At 38.9% G+C, this 23,771-nt stretch overlaps 1 protein-coding gene across 1 annotated transcript in view; it reads right to left on the minus strand.

Annotated features, from left to right (window-relative positions):
* The window catches only part of PRKN (parkin RBR E3 ubiquitin protein ligase), a 739,568-nt gene that overhangs the window by 472,673 nt on the left and 243,124 nt on the right, over positions 1-23,771 (minus strand). Inside the window, exon 4 of the mRNA XM_054162766.1 lies at positions 22,902-23,010. Coding sequence (XP_054018741.1) covers positions 22,902-23,010 — 109 coding nt within the window. The remainder of the gene's footprint in view (positions 1-22,901; positions 23,011-23,771) is intronic.

Genomic DNA, 23,771 nt, shown 5'->3' on the forward strand with positions numbered 1-23,771 from the left:
GGCACACACCAAAACATTTTCAAAACTAATCATGTAGAAAATGAGCAGACAACATGGGCAGAAGTGAATGGGAAAGTGCATGCATGAAGGAAAGAACTGGCCAAAGAACATCTATGTGTGTGCAATGACATCTTGTTCTGGAAAAGCCCACACTGGTATTCCTGGTTTAAAGATGGATTTAAAAACATTACATATTTATCAAAGGTATGGCATAATGATACTTCAAAATCTAAGGCTATATCTCAGAAGTACTTGATTAATATGCTTCACTATTGACTAAGAGGTTCAAAAGCTTCCTTACATTCCTTTACTACTCCTACGTTATAAATCAACAGATAAAATACATACTTACAAAAAAAACCCAAAAAAACAAGACATACATTTTGCAAGATATAAAATCTACCCTTGAAGAGTTTAAAGGATTCAAAAGGCTGAATACTGTGATGGTTAGTCAAAAATTACACAGGCATCAAAGGAAAAGATTTCCATCAGAAAAGATTGATAAAATCTGCCAGATTTGGTCCAGAGAGGTTTTTAATATATGAACAAACCTCTCAAAGTACATATTTACTCAAATGATAAAAGCATAGCCTTTGGGGTAAATAATATTTAATTATAAATCCTCTGAAGGGATCATTTAATTTCTTATATTCTGCACACACAATAGCAGTCAGAATATTTTTCCCTCTGTATTTGATTGCCATCTTGTAGTGTCTTTATTTGTAAATGCTCATGAAATAAATGCAGTCAGTGCTATGTCACAGCAAAGACAACAGAGCACAGATTATTTTTGATTCCAGATTTTCAAGAATAGAAGTAGGTTAGGAATAGAATCATGGAATCATTTCAATTAGAAAAGGCCAACCATAAAAGAAAAGTTGTTAGAATCTTAAATATTTCAGAAAACAGATGTGGTATCACAGTTTAAACTAAAAGACTATGCACTCAACTTGACATGCTCAGCATTTACTATAAAGTATCAAACCAAGTTTTCCATTTATTTCACTCCACATTCAAACAAACAAACAAAATACCCTTAATTATTACTTCAATACATTATCTTAAAGCTTAAAACATTATCTTAAAGCTTTTAGCAATTAATTTAAGTATATTTTTTATTTGTGTAAGATTTTTAATTCAGAGAGTATATGCTACTTTCTCTTGCTCTACTCTGCTTTCAATAGAATAGTTAAGATGAGACATAATGAGAGTGATAAAATACTGGAACAGGTTGCTCTGGGATGTGGTTGAGGTTCCATCTCTGGAGACATTCAAGATCAGATTTGATGTGGCCCTGGGCAGCCTGATCTACTTGGAGGTTTCCCTGCTCACTGCAGGGGGTCAGATAAGATCACAGAATCAACTAGGTTGGAAAAGAGCTTTGAGATCATCAAGTCCAACCTATTACCTAACAACATCTAATCAACTAAACCATAGCACTAAATGCCACATCCAGTATTTTTTAGAAAACTTCCAGTGATGGTGACTCCGCCACATTGCTGGACTGCTCATTCCAATGGCCAATCACTCTTTCTGTGAAGAATTTATTCCGAATATCCAGCCTAAACTTCTACCGGTGCAGCCCGAGACTGTGTCTTCTTTCTGTCACTGGTTGCCTGGGAGAAGAGACTAACTCCCACCTGGCTACAACCACCCTTCAGGTAGTTGTTGACAGCAATAGTGTCTCCCTGGAGCCTCCTCTTCTCCAGGCTAAACAAGCCCAGCTCCCTCAGCCTCTCCTCAAGGGGCTTGTGCTCCAAACCCCTCACCAGCTTTGTTGACCTTCTCTGGACATGTTCAAGCAACTCAACATCCTTCTTAAGTTGAGGGGCCCAGAACAGGACACAATACTCAAGGTGTGGCCTAACCAGTGCTGAGTACAGGGGAAGAATGACTTCCCTGGTCCTGCTGGCCACACTATTCCTGATACAAGCCAGGATGCCATTGGCCTTCCATGCCACCTTGGCAAGATGGCCGTCAAGGGTCTCTCCCAGCCCAATGCAATCTGTGAATCTTTGGAAATCCAGTTAAGTGAACAGGAAAAATAAGTTGGAAGTAGTCATTCACAAGCTTAGTAAGATTTTCCAAAACAGTTCCTGAGAAAATGGTTGCCATCATGTTGCTGTTTTTCTTTCCTTTTTGTTTTTCTTTTTATTTGTGCCCAGAATTTTGAAGTTACTTTTACCAGCTGTTTGTACGATGCAGACTGCTTTATTTTAGGCCATTGGTTTTGCCAACAGCTGCTCTACTGCAAAAAATTCCTTTTAGTGGGGAGTACAATGGGAAAAATAATAACAAAGAAGGTGAGAATAACACTCTGGTACCTGTGAGCAGTTAAATGCAGTGGCAAAGAACTCAGCAGTGTCTCAGGGAAAGAAAATTATTTAACTGCATGGCTGCCTATCTTATTACACAAAGAAATATACTCTTGCAAGTTTTGCCTTCATCCTGTGGTACAAGGAATAGGAAATCTCCACATTTCATACAACAGCTGTTACAGTGAATTTACAAAACACCTACTCTTCCTCTTCCTCTATATCCTCCCCTCTTTTTTCCCCCCTTAATCAGGCATCAGCAAAATAGGAATGATTGAACCTGTTTTCTAACTTTGCCATTACTTATTTATGCATGTCTGTTCCGGGGCTACAGAAAATCGTGGAACATGTGGGAGAGATTTTGCACATCATTGTTCCAAGATAGTGCTAGTATAAATGGCACTAATATAGCAAAGTATCTTCCCACAGGCACTAATTAAAAAGCAATAAGCTCATTTGAGAAGTGTTTGCTTCCATTTCTTTCCTTCTGTACTCAATGCACTAAAGTTTTTCTCCTTTCCTCCCTGATTAAAACTGCACATTAAAACATGAGACAAAATAAAGATGGGAGAGAGAAATTTTTTTTGTTGCTCTCCTGTGCATGCTTTCATATAAGGAGTTACAGCTAAAATTTTCTCACTAGTCTTACTTTTAGAAGTATGGCTGTGCAAGGACTGCCTATTCACAGAAGCCTGTCTTCTGAAAACAGGCCTCTGACTTGACTGGCAGTTTGTTTGTGATAAAATATAAATATTTTGGATATTTCGTGTAAATGCTACCTTCTTTCATATTATCATACATTCATCACTGTCAGAGTCTGTTATTACATGTGGGACTAGATGACTTTCAGAGGTCCCTTCCAATCCAGAGCATTCTATGTGTGCACATCTGTATTCCTATGTGAACACACAAGGTTAAACATGTTATATCCAGGGCAAGAAAATGGAGATTGCCTGTAAATAAGATGCAGAGAACTGACATAATAAGCACAGTGCAGACAGAGTACAGATTAGGAACAAACAAATGAGACCTCAGAGGACACCAATAGAGAGAGAAAGGAGTCATGGAACGAGGGGGGAAGAGAGAATATTTTGGTTTTATTTATGCCTATCAACAGCTAGCCCTTTTCTTCCTGTAATTCCAAATTCTCTGTTATCTCTTTGCTTACACACCTTGCCACTAGGTAAAGACATCAAATACAGAAACTCTAGTACTGAGGTAAATTCCTCAGTGCCTAACAAGGGAGGAAAGCAAGTTTTACTACTGAGAAACTTGCTTTCCTTCTTGAAGGAGATGGGTGAAGAGTATAAGCTTAAAGACTGATCCATATCCTATAACTCTGCTTCCTGAAAGTGAGTCTCCTCTGTCCCCATCTCATAGATAGCATAACTAAATTTGATAAAGCGAATTTAATCAATTGTTTGACTTCTAATCAAGGCTTTAAACAGGAAAGAACTGTCTGCTCATCCTGTATATGGGATACTAAAGATCCTACTGTTTTTCCACAAAAAAATTGTCATTATTCTTATGAGTAGGCCTGTAGATGTAGAGATGTCAGACCCCTAAGAGGGCTGCATTAGGTACCAGTATAAGTTTAGACAGTGCAAGTTGGAGTTCAGCAGAGGCTACAAACATAACAGAGAAGTGAGGTCAGCTGGCCAGCCTCGAGTTCCTGACATTTTGCTTCTGGCACTGAAATTAGTAAGTTGGATACAGTTATATCTACCCTACACTGCTGTCTGCATTGAAGAGGTATATGGAGTCTGGTCAAGATTTCTCTTCCTTATCCCACAATGGATTTCAATATTTGAATACATATACCATTCTCTCCCCATGTGTGCTTATTATATTCACACACAGACACCTGGAGTATAAAACATTTTCTTCTCCTTTAGAAAGAAAAATAACTGTGCAAATGTAAATACTAGGTAAATTACTTTTCAATAATTTCACTGCTATCTCACAGAGAGAGAAAACAGTGTCTTCCTGGATAAATAAGCAGACTCTTTCCTTAAATCCCTAAATCATGAACAGAGGAATTACAAGTTCCTCATAGGCTGAGGAACAATACTGATAATACAGAAGGAACAGAAGTCACTTTGGCATTCTGGTAACTTATCTGTTGAGAGAAACTGTGTCTTCTGCAAGTGATATGGCTGGTCCAGAGAAGTAAAGATAACAACTTCAACACATTTAACAGATATACTTTACAGTGGGATTTACAGCATCTTTAGAAACTATTTTACAAGTGACCCTTCAGCACCAAGGTCGAAGACAATGTTGGAATGTGTCACTAGGGTTAGGAAGTTCAGCTACAACCACCAATGTGGGACGAAGTTCTGCTTTGCTCTGTAATCCATGAGGATCATTTCACTGGCAAACAACAGGCTAGAAAATGGAAATGAATTCCCAAATCCAAGTGTGGACAGGTGGCGACTCTAAATCTAGGAAATTAAATTACCAGTTTTGTAAATCTCTTGGCACAGTTACGGCCAGATTTATTTTTCTCACAAGAGACATTTCCAACTCTGTCCTTGTTACTAGCACCTGAACTGAAAACAAGTGTGTAGCGCACAGGTCAATTTAACCAATGGGGGTCTGCTCTTTACCTGTTCCACAAAAGACTTTCTGCTACGGCAGTCACAGAAACAATAGCCTGCAGTTTGTGGCTTAGTAGTGCAGAGTAATTGCTAAAGCAAATATTATTATTTTCTAAATCCTACCAAAAAGGCCCAAAGTCATGGTGAAAAGTTTCTCCCACCACATAAAGGTAGGAAAGGGTTTCTTCATGCAAAATAATTTCCAAAGGTGAAGAGCAGTGTAAAACATTTGAAAGTTAATTTTTCAATGAACATTAACTTTCATTTCACTGTTATGGGTAAGGATAAGACATAACTACACTCAAGTCAATTACTACAGGTCTAAAAGTTTTGCTGTAAAATAGGCATAAGTGATGGAAAGTAAGGCACTCTTTCATGAACTTCCAAGCTCCCTGTATATCTTTACTCAGTTACTAAAAATTGGAATTATATTCTACAGTACGTTGTTAATTAATCATGAAAGAATACTGCAAGTTTCTTGTGTATACAAAAAGAATCTGTGTGCAGTACCATGATTTTCAAACCATGAATAAACATGATTTATGGGAATAGGCTTTACCACTGTTAGAGAAGAATAGGTACAAGATCACCTGAAGAACATGAACATATATGAGTCTGCGGGACTTGACAAGATTCGTCCCAGAGTTCTGAGAGAACTGGATGATGTAGTTGTCAAGTCACTCTCTATTGCACTGGAAAAGTCATGGTAGCCATGTGAACTCCCTGGTGACTGAAAAAAGGGAAACATTGCACCCATTTCTTAAAAGGGTAGAAAGGAGGACCCTGGGAACTATTGTCCTGTCAGCCTCACCTCGGGTCCGGTGGAACAGATCACAGTATCACAGTAACTAAGGTTGGAAGAGACCCCAAGGATCATCAAGTCCAACCTGTTCCAACAGACCTCACAACTAGATCCTCCTACTAGCTACGCTAATGCACATAGAGGACAGGGAGATGATTTGAGACAGTTAACATGCCTTCAGCAAGGCCATGACTTGCCTAACCAGCCTAGTGCCCTTCTAAGATGGAATGACTACATTAGTAGACAAGGGATGAGCTATGGATGTTGGACTTCCCTAAGGCCTTTGACATGATCCCTCACAACATACTTCTCTCTAAATTGGAAAGATACAGCTTTGATGGGTAGACTATTCAGTGGATAAGGAATTGGTTGGATGGTTATATCCAGAGAGTAGTGGTCAAGAGCTCAACATATGGATGGAGATTAGTGATGAGTGGTGTCCCTCAAGTGTTCATACTGGGTGTAGTACTGCTTAGTATCTTCTCAGTGACATAGTAGGATTAAGTGCACCTTCAGCAAGTTCGTGGATTGCTCCAAGCTGAGTGGTGCCATTGACACACCAGAAGGACAGGATGCCATGCAGAAAGACCTAGACAAACAGGAGAAGTGGGCCAATGTGAATTTCATGAGGTTCAGCAAGACCAAGTGCAAAATCCTGCATCTGTGTTGAGGCAATCCTCAGTATCAACACAGGCTGGGGAAATAAGAAATTGAGAGCAGCCCTGCAGGGGAAGACTTAGGGCTTGTAGTGGATGAAAAACTGGTCATGAGCTGGCAATGTGCACTTGCATGCCAGAAGACCAACCACATCCTGGGCTGCATCAAAAGAAGCATGACCAACAGGTTAAAGAATGTGATTCTTTCCCTTTACTTTGCTGAGACCCTATCTGAAGTACTGTGTCCAGTGAATATAAAATAACATAGTTAAGCCAAGTAAAGTGCTCGTCAACATCTGATTTGCTTATCTGTTGATCTTGGGACCATCCTAACTTTTATTTGGATTAGTACTGGTGGTGACAAACTGAGCAACTTCTTCTCTCATGCTCCCCATTTGAAAAGGATTTTACATGAACACTAAACTCCACCCCTAAAAAAGGAATAAATAGTGGCATTCTGACTGCATTATCCCTCCTCTCTCAAGTCTCATTTGCAAAGTAAGAGCAGGGGACAGGCAAGGAGTTGCTGCAGACACTCTTGTCTTTTCTTTTTTTGTTTCAGCTGGCAGCTAAGTCTCACATAGCCACTTGCTCACTCCCCCTCAGCAGGAGAAATGAGAAGTAAGAAAACTTGTGTGTGGAGATAAAAACTTCATAATTGAAATAAATTAAAAAAAAAAAAAAAAGAGAAAATAACAGAGAGAAATAAAAGGCAGGCAAGATAAGTGGTGCAAATAAAAACAATTGCTCACCACCAACTGATGCCTAGCCAGACCCCAAGAACAATCCCCCCTGCTCCCACCAGTCCAGCAGCTAACCTTGAGCTTTATACTCTGAGCATGACATCATGTGGTATGGAATATTCCTTTAGTCAGTTGGGACAAGCTGTCCCAGTTGTGTTCCCTCCCAGATTCTTGTGCACCCCAGCCTACTCACCAATGAGACAGTGAGAGTGGCTGAAAACTCCTTGATGCTGTTAATTAAAACATTTCTGTTCTCTCAACACTGTTTGTATCACAAATCCAAAACACAGCCCTATACCACCTACTGTGAAGAAAATGAGCTCTATCCAAGTAAAAAGCAGCACAATGGTGGAAACTGATTGCCACTAAATTCATCAATTTAGCAGGACAGTTGAAGTTGACATAAGGTTATAATGGACCACAAAAAACCCTTCTTTTTCAACCTGTGTGCTTCCAATTTTTCACAAATAGAAGATACCTTGTTAATAGGTGTGGTGCATTTTGCTTTCAGCTGTGTATGGAGTACAGCTATAAGAGCCCTGGAGCTAGGTAGAAAAATCCTTGTAATTCCATCTTAAATTTCAGGGGCATATGTACAGATTTCAGCCTGTATATTTCAAGAACAAAGACAGTAATCAAGTCAACTACCAATAAATATGGATTCCATAAAATATAAAAGCCATTGTAAATAAAATATACTTAAAATGGCATAATACCAAGAATTAATAAAATTAATCCTCTCCTTTTCCCACTTTATTCTACTATATTTTGTTTTCAAGAGGACAACTAAGGTTTTTATAGCATTCCTCTAGATTTTGCAAACATATGGTCAAATGGAGAACACAGTGACTAAGTGACAGACTTCCAGCCTCAACATTCTGCATTTGAAAGGGAACAGATCCATATTTTTTTCTCCTTCTCTTGTGTTTTTGGTTGGTTGGTTGGTTTGGGTTTGGTTTTAGTTTTTCATTTTGTGTCTTATACCAGTGGCTACGACAATTGTCTTTTTTGCCTAAGACATGGCATTTGGGGGGAGCAATTTGTACATTGATATATTTTATGTTTGTGAGAGCAGAGGAAGCTTAGAGCCCACTTGCTAAAAAGAACCTGTCACTGGAGGCAATCTATCATCTTAGTTTTCACCAGCAGCTTTGGAATTTATGCACAATGTATAATTGGAGTACATCTATGTGTAAATGAAGTACATAGACAGGTATGTCTAATATAAATTGTTTTTCTAAGTGGGATGCATCTATTTACAGTAAGCTAGTGCCAAGATTGTTGCAGTCTAATTCTGTATAGTTCTAGTTTCTGAAATGCCTGTTATGCATTGCTGAGGCTTATTAAGTGTCAGTATCAGTGGCATGGGGATTTGTAATTTTTTCTTTACCGTTACATCTCTCTTTGCCACTTACATCTCTTAAAATACTGACAAAGACCAGGTTCTGGACCAGCTCTTTTCACTGCTCAGTTAAAATCTTTCTTCTGCTGAAACAGTAATAAATACAGGATCAACTGCTTTGTAGTTGTTAGTTGGTTTATGCAGATCCCATTCATATGCACTTTGTACAGAATGTCATTTCTGGAAAGCAACAATTCCAGACAAGAAGTGATGCTGTTTGTGTAACATGCTTTAATAAAAGAATTGCATCATTCCTAATATGTCTGATCACATCCAGTTTTAAAACTTTGGTATAACTGGTACTTTATTATTTGGAGAAGAATCATTGAAGAGGAGGAAGCCTAGAATATTCAGTTACATTTATTCCCATTTGTACTGTTTGTGGATCTCACATAATCTTATTACTGTAAAGGGAATAAAATCAGACACTGATTTGTCTTACTAGCTATAGTAGGCCTTCTTTTTTGAGAGAAGCCCCCAATTCAATTTCTCACTGCAATGGATTTCTTGCAAATAAGGATAATCCTTCATTTAGTGTTTACACACTTGGTTACCTCTTAGCATTCTTCCCTGTCATATCAGGTTTTAAAATTTTATTTTAAATTGCCAGAATTCATTTATGCATTAGCTGGTTCCATTATAATTATGGGTGAGCTGGCATTCAACAAATTTAGCATTAGGAAAGAATGGTCCTGATTTTATCAGAATATAACGGGACCCATTCTCATTTTTGCCTTCATTTTCTTGTGATGTATTACTGTTCATGCAGAAACATAACCTGCCAGCGCAAAATGAGTATCTGTACTGGAAAAAAGTAAACTACTTATTTTTGACTCTCCCACTTCCTCCCTCCCCTTCTTACCTAACAGAGACATAAACACTCAGGCTCCTTAATTAATTTTATCAGAGAATACCAGAAAAAATGGATAGTAACTAACTTCATGGCCTCTGTGAAGTATACAGGAAGATTCAGCTCATGAGAGAAACTTAAGAATCAAGCATATCAGTTATATTTTAAACAAGAAAGCTTTACAATATCAGTTCTTTTTAATGAAATTTGGAAACTGATGTAGACTACAGGGAAGTAAAACCAGAAGAGAATCTTAAGAGTCCAACTGAAGGGAAAGCTTTTCAGCAGAGTATAAATACTTTAAATAAAGCTAAAAAATTTCACAAAATCACAGTTGGAACTGACGTCTTGAGGTCATCTAGTCTAACAAGAGGACACAGTCTCAGGCAGCACCAGGGGAGGTTTAAGCTGGATGCCAGGAAGAAGTTCTATACAGAGAGAGTGATTGCCCATTGGAATGGGCTGCCCGGGGACGTGGTGGAGTCACCATCATTGGAGGTGTTCAGGAGGAGACTTGATGGGGTGCTTGGTGCCGTGGGTTAGTTGTTTAGGTGGGTTGGACATGATGATCTTGAAGGTCTCTTCCAAGCTGGTCTGATCTATTCTATTCTAATGCCCTGACAGAGCAGGTTCACCTAGCACAACAGCATCATAGATTCATAGAATGGTTTAGGTTGGAAGGCACATTAAAGATTATCTAGTTCCAAAGCCCCTGCATGGGCCCCCATGGGTAGGGTCACCTTCCACCAAACCAGGTCACTCAAGGCCTCATTCAGCCTGGCTTTGAACACCTTCATGGCAGAGGCATTCACGACTTCCCTGGGCAACCTGTTCCCGTGTTTCACCACCCTCACTGTAAAGAATTTCTTCCTAATATCTAATCTAAATCTACTCTCCTCAAGCTTAAAGCTGCTCCTTCTTGATCTATCACTGTAAGACCTTGTATAAAGTTCCTTCCTAGCTTTCTTGTAGGCCCCTTTCAGGTACTGGAAGGCTGTAATAAGGTCTCCCCAGAGCCTTATTTTCTACAAGCAGAACAGTCCCAACTCGCTCAGCCTGTCCCCATAGGTGAGGTGCACTAGCCCCTTGATGGTCTTTGTGGCCCTCCTGTCGACCTGATCCAGCAGTTTTATGTCCCTGTTATCCTGGAAGCACCAGAACTGGACGCAGTACTTCAGGTGGGGTCTCATGAGAGCAGAGCAGAGGGGCAGAATAACCTCCAGTGTTCTGGCCTCATCCTCCTGACACCCACCCTTTCAGTATTTATAAGCAGTGATAAGATCCCCACTCAATCTTGTCTTCTCCAGGCTAAAAACTCCCAAGTCTCTCAGCCTTTCTTCAAAAGGCAGATGTTCTAGTCCTCTAATCATCTTCATAGCCCTTTGCTGTACCCACTCAAGCAGTTCCCTGTCCTTCTTGAACTAGGGAGCCCAGAACTGGACAAAGTACTCCAAATGAGGTCTCACTAGGGCAGAGTATAGTCAAAAGAAATGGAAAGATTAAAATAACCTTAATCTAGCTATTTAACACTATTTGAAGTAAATAAAGCTTATGAATTCTAATTTCCTCTTTGAATTACTGTTCTGCCAAAATGCCAAACTCTAGAAGTCTTACCCTTCATCAATTGACCTGAATTTCAGCAAACAGCTTTTTATATTAGCAAAAAAGCAGCACTGAAGCAGAAGGTGACCAAAGAAGAGACTGAAGAGACCTGCTCATTCCCATAGCTGAGCACAGCCAAGAACCTGAACAGCCTCATCCTGCATTCCTCTTAATTGGGTTAGCCACAGGGATAGGGTGAAACCAGGTCTAACGTACTATAATATCAAATGAATAATTATGAATGCATGTTAAGGAATTATTATCATGAGGTCAAGCCCTGCAGACAAATTAAGAGAAAAATGAAAAAAATGTCTCTTGACATTGTTCCAAAAGCCTGAGAGTAAAGCAACTTCAGTTTATTTTTAAAATCCACCCTCAATAAATAATCTTGTATTTCACCCTCAAGAATAGATAGGATTTTCTGACACTGCCTTATACCAAAACCTCCATGTATAATGCCACAGAATAAATGTGTTTCTTAAAATGCTTAAATTGAAATATAAAATATAATTATTGCACAATGGAAGCACAGTTGGTTATATAAGTGGTGCTTTGGCTTTTGTTTGGGTTTTCTTTTAAGGATTTTTAATATTGTACAAAACCTCAGAGCATCCTTCCCTATTGGCTCAGAATAAAAACAATCCTCAATTTGTCATCTTACAATTGATTGAACTGATTTATATCCTATGAGGTAGGAGATGCAGAAACAGATTATTCTGATGACGTCTGACCTATTCTAAATGTCTTTTACTTCTCACCAAAAGTACTGTCACACTTCAGGCAGAGGCTTAATCTGGTGATGATGGTGACAGAAAGGTCCATGAGGCTGAATACTCACACAGGTAACCAGACAGTCTTTCAGTTTGGTGATTACAAAACTAAATATGAAATTTTTCCCAACCACATTTAGATGGAGCTTGGAAGCTTGGGATCTGAGCTAAAGCAGATACAGCTGCAGATCCAGAAGAGATTGAATATTCAAACAAAATTATTTGTGCACTCTTAAGCATGATGTAAAACACCAGACAAAGTTTCTGTTAAACACATCCTTGCCCATTTTCCCGAGTTTGTTATTTCAAAAGGAAAAAAAACAATTAGATCTGACAGAGATGAAGAACCTTACTTCAGGGGAATTCATTTCTTCCATCTGAAACTAAATTTTTTGAATTAGGCAAGTCAAAATATACAGCGAGAATATTAACACCCAGAATGAATGTGTGGTTTAGATGAGGACAGAGCAAAGCTGCACATCCTCTTAGCCACGCAGGTGGTAGGTAGTATGTGAGCAGACAGCCAAACTGCAACCCAAGAGAGAATCAACATACTTCAAGGAAGTAGTTTTTGATATTCCAAGAACACACCCTATCATCTATAGCATCTATACTATTAACAGACAAATAATACTACCTTGGGTTACTACATTCTTTTTCATAGTTATCAACATTACTCTTGGCAACCCTTCTGGGCAGGCTAGATAGAAGAAAATGTTTCCCAGTGCTCTTTACAGGAACCTGAGGTATTAGCTAAAAGGCAGTGTCTTACTCTGAAGCAGGTAATTTCTGACAAGCTGGGTTGAGTTTCTTGACAGTAAGAGAGGTGCATATAGAAAAACAGACATGCAGAACACACTGATTCTAATAAATACAGCCTGAATTAAAAACAAAACAAAGCAAAGCAATAGAATCTAGAGCTTGGGGATGTACAGACAAATCTAAAACAATTGCAGAATGCTTCCCCCATCACAGACTGCTATAGAGCTCATACAGATCAAAGTGAAAATACCACTGATACTCTCTTTGCTCATCTTTCATGACAGGGCTCACACTTATCTTAACCAGAAAGGATACCCAAACTTAGTTTGCTCAAAGTATCATCATGAGTAGATGCAGCAACAAGAACAGTTAATGCTTGCATCAAGCTAGTAGTACATACACCACAGTTTAGGAACCACAGCTCAGGAAACTACAATTTTAAGTATTGGTAAAAATATCAAGGCACAGTTTGAACAGAGGGTACTAATCAAAGCTTGAGGAAGCCCAACAAGGAAAGGTCTGAATTCTTTAAACTTACTATCAGTGCCAGGCATTTCAACATAGGCTAACATATGGTTTTATAGTTGCAGTTAGTGTCTTTCTCTTCCTCCCAAGACATTAAGTTCAAATGCCAGCATATACAAACAACATAAGGCTTACATTCAAGTGTCCACTGGAGTCATTTTTTATGTAGAAAAAGAAACCTGAGTTTCTCAATACCATTTCTTCTCTGACTGTTTCAGTAGGTGTAGCATGAAATGTTATTTCACTGAAAATCTTTTCATGGAGACCTTTTTTAAAATCTAACTTTATTAGGTATTTTACCAGGCCAAGTATATTCAACCACTGCTTGCTTGAAAAACTTTATTAATTCATTCTGTGTGACTGTGTCCAAAATTTGTGCCATTTGAGCAATGCCATCTTAACATCATTTGTACAATTGAGCAAGCCTATGACGGCTGCCATTGTACGTGCAGTAAAAGAAAAATGCTTATACCAGGACATTGTTCTCATTCATAACAGTTCAAGTTTATAAATTTGTGAGGTAGTTGTGCCCACTCTAAGCAGCATATTGCTTCACCTACAAACAAGTTAAGCTCCTCCTTCTTGGCCAAAGTATGCCCAAAAACTCCATGTGTATTGTCTTAACAAAAATGGGGTACTGAAAGCCAGTTCCAAAGATGACCTAATAATTTTATTTCTGCTTTTAACAAAACCAATTAAACCATTAAATCTTACACAATAAATCCATGTTCAGAGCTCTTGCCAATGAACAAGTTGTCCAGATAAAGCCTAGAAAATTTACAAGGCTCAGTGTTAAATTTATATTTGTACAGCCCAAAACCAGAAAAGAAGCAAGCCACTCCTAATATAATATACTTCCAAGTGCAAAAGCATTTGCCATCTATCAAAAAATCCCCCCCAAAAATATGAACTAATATATTGAGGATATATCACTGAACACAACTGGCCTTTTTTCCATGTAAGGAGAAAACCTTAAAACATATGGCAATTACTAGAGGGAACCAAGAATATCTTGTTTCATTTAGCTGCTTACAGCAGAAAAATTTACATGAATACTAACTATTTAATTTGTGGATTCATAACTAGTTAACACCCCTGAGAAGCAGGAGTACACTGCAAAACTCTACCAAGAAAATAACCTCAATATAACTACCACAGGTATGGTTCCATCATGTTATAGACTTCTTATACTAAAGAAGCCCTAAGAAAATGTTTAACGAGTTTGACCTTAATACCTTTAGTCCACAACGCTATAAAAACACATCTAATCAATACAACTTAAAATTACCTAGGGTTGTTTTGTTGTTGGTACAGAAGTCTGAGGTTTTATTTGTATCATGTGTAAGTATCCTAAACTTCTTCAGTAATCAATTCAAATTTAGGAAACCCTACAACCTCAGGCAAGAGACAAAAATGTAGACTTTACTACTACTTCTGCTACTACAGTTCCTTAAGTAAATTCAGTTACTTTTTCCTCCTGCAGCAGCTGATGCATCAGATATTCCAATACTTTAAAAATTAGGAAAAAACTACTGATCCTTTAGAATTGTTTAATATTGATCATTACAAAAAAAAAAAAAAGTGAAAAAATGCAATGTAAGCATGTTCTCTCTTGTAGCCACAGCCATCTAAGGAATAACACTGGAAAGACAGAAGTTTGGCTGTACTTTAATAAAGAAAGTTATGCACTGGGACAGCTGAATCTCTGTAGCAGCTGTCACATTAAAGGAACCCCACTGTCACAGGCCAAGTTTTGTTTGTACTGTAATTTATTCCAGCAATGCATCCACAGAACATTATGAACTGATGGAGTAGGAAGAGAGATCCATATATGTAAATATATAGGAAGGGGAGATTAAGAGGAATTTACCTACTTATAGCTTAAGATGCCAGCAAAGTAGATATGGCCCTAGTGTTTTAAATACTGACAAACATCCTTTTATTTCCTTTCAATATAAAAGGCTAAGAAACTTTAGTGAAAGGGCCTTTCTTTGTGAGGGAAGGAGTTTCTGCATAGCCCATCTTTACATATTAAGACAGGACAGAGCTGCCAATAATCAAGATACCAAAAGACGCAACCCAAATACATGCTAACTTTCCATTTCTCTGACCAATATAAAACACTCTTTTGTGGTCATATTGCCTAGATGTATGCCAGCAGAGGGAGAGTGATCCCTCTGGTTACACTTCTGCTCCTAAGAATAGCCTAACTAAAGGTGAGTAGGGTTTATCAAATCTGTTGGGATTCCTTGGGTTTAAGGGATTTTTGGTGTTTGGATTTTTTGTGTGTGTGTTTGGTTTGTTTTGGGAGGTTGGTTGTTTGGGTTTTTTTGTGGGTTTTGTTGTTTCTGTTTGTTTTGGTCCCAAATGGTATACGCATCTAAACAAACAGATCTAATAATATAATAAACATGAATAGGGATATCATGTTACTTTTAACAGGATGGAGCTTATAAAGTCCACCATCTGTTCTAAATGTGTACAAGATTCCATGACACTCAATGGTAGGTGCTCCAAATTTCTAAGGACTTCAGGAGGAGTTATGAAATACAGGATGTATTTATCAAAGGATCCTTGATTACAATTCAGAGAATGTGCAGTGTTACATAAGCAATTCAAATGCAGCTGTTATTTTGGAGAAAACAAGTGTTGCACCAAGCACAGTATTTCTGACTAGTCACAGGCTTTTGATGATTTATATTAGGGGTGATCTCATCACTCTTTATAAATATCTGAAGAGAAAACAGAGCACTTTTTCGGAGGTTTCCAGTGACAGGACTAGAGACAGTGGGTGCAAACTGAAACACAGGAGGCACTGTCTGAACATCAGGAGAAACCTTTTCACTGTCAGGTTGACTAAGGGCTGATACATGTTGCACTGACCAGTTGTGGAATCTCCCTCTTCGAAGATATTTGAAAGGACATGGTCTTGGGCAACTGCATGTGCATGGAGGCTGTAATAGATGACCTCCAGTCCCTTCCAGCTTCAGTCAGGGTATAAGTCTGTGCTTCTGTGCTATTACAGCAACTGTGAGGATACACTGAACACCATCTATATTAGTAGCCACACATCGGCCGACTGTGGCAAAAACAGTTTGAGACACTTGATTTAGAGACTCATGTAAAAGGCTAATCTGAAAGTAAATTTGGTAAACTGCTTTACTTTTCATTTATGACTATTGTCTCCCACACTGGAGACACTCACTTTAGGCTCAACATTAAAAGGCAGTTTTGTTTCACAACATGACTTGGAATGATACATAACACAGAAGTAATTTTTCCTCTTTCCAATAACTGGTATCTTTTTCTTTTCCTAGCTTTTAAGACACTTTACGATATGTAATCTTACTGCAAACCTATACTGCAATAAATATTATAAATCATGCATAGGTATCTCAGTTTCTAATATAATAAGAAGTTAAAATATATGGTCTTATCCCATTAAAATGAAAGAATAATCTACATGTTGCTTTTTTCAGCTTAAAGGAAAATTGCTTCCTTATTTTGCTTCAAAAAATTGCTGTTACTGTCTTTTAGACTGGATCAAATAACTTTCTTCATAAATCAGCTACACAGTTGTTTTCATTTCTTATATATACACACATAACTTAACAATTGATATCCAGTGTAATGAAGTTAGTCTTAAGGGACTTGGGGGGGGGGAGAGTGGGGAGAAAAAGAGGTAGACAAGAGCCTGAATAAAACTATTTAAAATCTTCTGAATCTCCCAAATTGTTCTCTTCAGATGGAGCTTAGCACTTTGGAGGCCAGCCTCAAAGGTAATGTCGCTATGTAAGACAGGTGCAAGGCTGAGGCTGTACTTCAAGGGATTCAATGTGAAGCAAGACTCAGAGCCAAAGAAAGAAGTGGAGGGGGGAGGTGGGAAGCGGGGAAAAAGTTCAGAGAGCTCTTTTTCTCTGCACTGAGCTTCTCAAAACAGCATTAACATCAGTGCCCAGTAGTGGTAATTTAGAAGTCAGAACTGAGACATTTTTCATTATTTATGTATAAAGAAGCCCATATATTAAATAGTCATCATTTCCTGTAAGTAGTACTTTTGCCAGCCAAATGCAGGGAAGTTAAGCTATTTTTATACTAACGCATTCATTAGCGGGAACCCAACAATAAATGTATGTTTCACATTTGGCATTTTGACCCTAGAGCACATATTTGCAGTGCTAACTTTCCTATTCACAATACTTAAAGTATTTTAACACAGTGTTTGTCATGTGTTAGCCAAGATGTATCAAAACCATTTTTATCCTCACAGCAAATATGCAATATTGAAGAAGCAAGTAAGTACGTCATCAGTCTCAAAGTCAAGCACATTGTTAATATCTCCCCAGGATGTGAATGAGATCACACTTTATCACATTGCAGCGCACAGGATGGAGTTTATTTTGCAACTAAACTTCAAAGGCCAAATTGGTCATTCATTAACCTGCTTGCAATATTATCCTAGCAGTGGTAACCAGGAGTGGGGAGAAGCTGACTCAGGAGTGCAAGGACTAGATAATTGCTACTTGTCCCTTTCTCTTTCAGTCATCCCTGCTCTGATGCAGTGATGGGTGCTCCTTTCTTTCTCTGTCTTTGAGCTGGGATACAAGCAATGAATTTCAGGTAGACTATGTGATCTGAAATGAACAGTGGTTAGAGAGTGTGCACTGTGGAATGGACTTCCATGATTCCTTATTACAACATGAGACCAAAAGTAAACTACCTTTTTATGTTACATTACTGAAAGTCTCTGCTAAGTGCACATTCATTAAAGAGAAGTACTCCAATTAAACAACTCTATTAAAAATTGAGTTATTAACTTAAAGAAAATCACTGTATTCAAGAGCTTTCTCTTCCTAGGAAATATGAAAGTATCAAATTCAAAATACTGCACAATCATCTATTAGAAAGATGACTTAAGCTATCCATGACCTATTATTTGTCAGTCACTGGAAGGTACTTGAAAGATGCTAGAGCTTTTCCCTTGCAGGACTGTGCTGTACCACATGGCCTGCACTAGCTGACAGGTTACTTCAGTGACAAGCTTCTTGCAGTGCCACAGAAAAAGCTTGGCAAATATCCATTTCTTTGTTAGCTTTAAGATGATGGCGACAAATGAAATTATTATCCCTAAAATGAAAAATTATGAAATAACAGCTCTGTGGCAGAGACAGTTTACTAAAAGCTGTGAACTAAGGAGGGTCCTCTGGAGTGAGAAGGGTAGGGTAAACAGTAGGGTAAGCACTAGCTGCTGAATAAATTCCAGCTATGTTGTCAGTGTCAGAAATGAAGTTTCATCTCCACAGCAGGGAGTTTAATCTCCATGTCTGAACAGATTCAAAGTATCTGCTGTGGCTGAGAGAGCTGGGGTTGTTTATCCTGGAGAAGAGAAAACTCTGAGGAGGATCTTAGAGTTGCCTTCAAATACCTGAAGGGCTCCTACAGGAAAGCTGCAGAGGGACTTTTCACAAGGGTGTCTAGAGACAGGACAAGGGGGAATGGCTTTAAGCTGACAGAGAGTAGGTTTAGACTGGATCTTAGAAAGAAATTCTTCAATAAGAGAGTGGTGAGACTCTGCAATAGGCTGCTTGGGGAGGTTGTGGATGCTTCCTTCCTAGAGGTGTTCAAGGCCAGGTTGGGTGAGGCCCTGGGCAGCTGAGTCTAGTTGAGACATGTCCCTGCCCACAGCAGGGAGGTTGGAGTAGATGACCTCTAAGGTACCTTCCATCTAGTTTAACCCTCCACCTCCCCTATCACCCCACTTCATCTTCCCAAAGCAGCTCCAGCTCCCTCTACACCATCTTCCACCTTGCCTAAACAGCTCCTGCTCCCCTACCACCATTTTTACACCCATCCCAGAGCTGGGGGAAAGACCCTCAATCAGCCATGATACCACACAGAGGAGCTCAGCCCCCATAAGGAGGCCCAGCCAGCACCCATGGATGATATTGGAGTGGTCATCAACCCTCTTCCTACCTAACTGGGGGGCCACCAGGCCCCCCAGCCTTTGATGTCACCACCACCATCACCCAGTGTGCACTACAAGGACTCACCAGTGATGAGAGGAGGATCCCTCAGCCCAGATGGGCTCAGCTTAGGGCTTCTGCCTTTCCTGGGGGAGATTAAAAAGGGTAGCAGGCATGGAGGGCAAAGTAGCCACACCTGGGGTGGGAGGAGACTCCAACAGAGCCCAGGTGCTCTGGGATTTGAGGGGAAGAAGGGGGGAGATGGGGTGGAAAAGGGGCAGATATGGTGGGAAAGGGGAGGCAGTGGCGAAAGAAGGGGATTTTAAAGTAACTTTATTTTCCATAAATCTTTCATAATGCACAACTGCAGTTCATGGTTTGCTTTGCCTCCATGCAAAAAGAACAAACCTATCAATAAAACAAAGCACAATGGTGGCTATTACAACAAAATCTTTCCATCATTATCATTTTGCTTGGTAAGAAAATCTGCTTTTCAGATCAAGATAACAAGTTTTAACAACAGCAAAAAAGTTCTGCATGAGTGAATTTTCTCCCTGGATAACAGCAGGCAACACCAAGATGAAGAATGGACTGGAGCATATGCACTAAGAGGAGGGGCTGAGAGCCCTGGGGCTTTTTGGCCTGGAGAGGAGAAGACAGAGAGGGGATTTAATATATGTTTATCAATATCTGAGGGCTGGGTGACAAGAGGGAGGGGTCAGGCTCTGCTCACTTGCACCTTGTAATAGGACAAAGGGTAACGGATATAAACTACAGCACAGGAGGCTCTACCTCACTGAGAGGGTCACAGAGCACTGGAACAGGATGCCTAGGAGTGGAGTCTCCTTTTCTGGAGATTTTCAAGACCCATCTGGATGCATTCCTGTGCAACCTGTGCTAGATTCTATGGTCCTGCTCTGGCAGGGCGTTGGACTTGATGATCTTTGAAGGTCTCTTCCAACCCCTAACATCCTATGATCCTTCCAATCTATGATCCTACAACAATTTGAGCTAGAAGATACATATGAAAACTATTGAAGAAGCTGTGTGAAATAGCTTTGCTGCTTGTGATAGAAGGCATAGTGAAAACTGAACCAGTAACTACCAAGGGCACAGTGTGAAGAGTCACTAAATAGTAATGAGCCCAAGTCCCTGCAGTAGAAATGACCTCACCGTAGTACCTGTGGCTGAGACCGAAAGTCTGTTTACTGCACTTAAATCCAGATTTTTTGGACAGCATTTGTAATATGTCAAACAGATACTAAGTCAAATGTTACTGTCTTCTATAGTAGGAGTATATCAGTCAGTTATATTGAAAAAGCATGCTTTATGTATGCAGAATCAAGTCTTCCATTTGAAAATACGTATTTTACCTTCTAGTATAAATACTGAATATTTCCACTGCTATCACTCCAAAAACAGAACTGTATTTTTTTTTGTGTGTTTTGGAAAGAGGAGTAACCTAATTAACTGAATCATGGCTACTGAAACAAATTGCTGCATTATATGTACCTTTTAAAGCTTAAAAGCAACAGAAGAAATAAACCAGTGTGAAACTAATGATTAAAATTGCTGAGCTGTTGAAGAAAGTTGCTGGCAGGCTTGTAGGTGGTCTATATAAGACTCCCACACTCCAATCCTCCCAGGCATGCTTTTGTGCTTGATTAATTAGAGAAACTAGGGAGAGGTGATACTTTTGCAGTGACTGATGTTTTCGTATAATTAAATCAATCTGGTGTATATCTCCTATAAGGCATCAGGTCATGAAACGTTCATAAAACGCCAACCTACATGTCAGGAGGAAAATTGCACACTTAGTATTTAAATAGATGTCTTTGGTAAAAATTAAAGACAGTGGGCTCTTTAATTTCATAGAACTACAGCACCATACATTTACACTGAGCATCATGTATTAAGATAATGCTATGCAAATAAGTGTGACACTTAAATAAGCTTTTAGAATCAGACTGTTTAAATGAATAACTAATATTTTAAAATGTCAGTCAAAACACCATGAAAAAAATAAAGCTCAATTTAATTTGGTTGGTCATTTGTGGCTCAGGCAGAAAAAGGATTATCATGTAGAGGAAGTTAAAGCTGCCCAAAGCTTTGTGTGGGTTTGACACAGGTACTCATTTTCATCCCAGTAAAAGAGTCAGTGTAACAAATGCTGGCTTACATGGTGCTTTCCTGCTTATGGCACAAGAGAGGTTCTCAAGAAACTTGCTCTATTGCCACACAGCAGTCAGACACAGTTTATAGAGAACTGGGAAAAAAGGAATCTTTAAAAAAAAAAAAAAAAAAAAGAAGAAAAGAAAGAAAGAAAAGGAAAAAAGAGGCTTTGCTGAAAAATCTGTAATATCATAGAAAGCTAGGTGCTGCAAGGGAGCTCTGGAGATCATTGAATCCAACCCCCCTGCAAAGCAGGACCATTTAGGGCAGGTCACACTGGTCACTACATGTGGCAGTACAGACAAAATTTTTTATGGTTTGTTTATGCCAACTTTATTTTAACTAACTGCTCTATAAAAGGAAAATAACTGTAGTACCAGTAGAAGAGATGGCTATTACTCACAACTAGCATAGTCCAGTAGGATTGGAAAGAAAAGGGGCTTGGTTACATGATTGTTTTCTCAGTGTGCACAAGTCAAGTGATTAACAAGCTGTCATAACTTGGTCAGTGTACACTGCCATACATTGAAGAAAGCAGACTAGATACAATGCACTTGCTGGGAGTACTGCATTTTTGCCTAAATTATTGCAGAGAGGTCTCTACACAGTATTGAAAAATAAATGATGCTTAGTATGTATTTCTAGCTTCTCCAATTGGAATTATTCTCTATCTCCCTGGAGCATTGTATCTAGTCTGCTTTCTTCAATGTATGGCAGCCTACACTGACTGCACTGACTGCTTCAAGTTGAATACAATATTGCCTGTGTTTTCATCCATCCTGAATATTATACTACCAGAAATGCATATTAATGGCAATTTCTCTTCTATCTTGATTTATATGTGATTCAAGCCTATAATAACCACCAGTACTTAAATGTTACTTTTGGAAGAAAACAAACCCCCTTAGATATGTTAATTTGAAACAAAATGCAACACTTCCAAGCCTCTGAAATCAGAGAGCCAGGTAATTAAGGAATAGGATGCAGACCTTAAGGTGATTTGTCATTGTAGCTTTTTGAATTAGCTAGGTAAAAGCATTGCTCTGATTTATTCTTTTCAATGAGAATATAGGAGCTGGGTTTTTCAAGGGTCTCACTGTGCCATTAATTCCAAAGATATTCCAGCACTGGGCTGCATTAAGAACACAAAGCTGAAATTAGCCACTTTAAACCACAGCAAAGGACAAATTTAAACAGTTAAATCATGCCAAATATGAAAGCTCCATCCCCTAATTTATAGCATCATAAGGCTCAGCCTCCTGCAAAACATAAGCCTTTCACGTAGCAAAACTGGTTCATAAACACTGTGATTTATAAGAGGGGAAGGATTCTCAATCCTCAGTAGCACAATGAATGAAATTCAGCAGCACTTAAAACACCCTCCAAAACTTTGCATTACTGCCTGTTTAAGTCGAACAACACTATCCTGTTTTAGGATGCAAATAAAGCTTGACAGATCTACAAACTTCCTGTCCTTTCCCTTGACTATATATAAGGTAGCTAGGGCTGGGGACATGAATATTTTCAGCTGCACAGCCACTTAATTCCCTCTTGTCTCATTGCATAATGGTCAAAATCAGGCCCTGAATTCAGGTCTTTCTGTTGCCTAAACAACCACTCCAAGCTTTGTATACACAGAAATACATAAACACAGAGTCACATCTGTGCAAACAGACAAAACTAGAGATATCATTTCCAAATACTCCAAAACTCTGAAACAAACAAACAAGCAAGCTTACCCTTGCCAGTGTCAGTGCTCCTTGTTTACACAAACTGCAGCGGACCCTCAGTTTCCCAGGTTTCACAGCTTGACAGACATTTTTGCAAAAAACATAAAAACTGTTGTAACTAGCTGCACCTGTCAGAAAAAACAACAACACCACAACATAAACAAGCTGCACACAAACAACAAATAAAAACATTTTCTGTGTCCTGAAAAGCAGTAAAAAACTCCTAATGAATTGTTTGCATTTGGCTTTATAAGCAACAAGTTTAAAAAATAGGTTGAGTAATTTAAAGCCCCGAATACAGCATTCTGATTATCTTATCTTACCTGGTCTAGTTCTTAACGCTCCTCAGTAACTTCAGCTTCTTATCAATACTTACAGGTGAACTACACCCATAACTCCTAGAAAATGCATCCTGTTTTGAGTTCGAGCTCATCACGGATGAGCACCAACTGTAATCTTTGGCAAGTGATGTATGAGATTAATTACCCCAGCTCTCCATAATTTGCATCTTACTTCTAGTCTAAATTTGTCTAACTGCAAATTTTAGTGAGTTCAAATTGCATGAGAATTTCCTTGGATAAAGTTTAAAGGATCGGTGTGACTGATATCACAGCAAGACAACAAACATTTAATTTAGCAAGTTTAGTTTTATTCACGGAAGACTGGGAACTATTTCTTTATTCTTGTTGGCAGCAGTGCAACCTAGAAAAGTCTGTAAACTGCTGCCAAGATATTAGGCCAAGTACATTTTCAAAGAAAATGAAATGAAACACATTCTGTTCTGTGAAATTACAGAGCAGAAGATAATATGCGGGGAATTGTGTAAACCTGGGGCAATGATAATGAATTTGATTTCACATTCAATCCTTGTCACTGTTT

This window comes from Dryobates pubescens, chromosome 6 (assembly GCF_014839835.1).
Source record: "Dryobates pubescens isolate bDryPub1 chromosome 6, bDryPub1.pri, whole genome shotgun sequence".
In the NCBI taxonomy this organism is placed as follows: Eukaryota; Metazoa; Chordata; class Aves; order Piciformes; family Picidae; genus Dryobates; species Dryobates pubescens.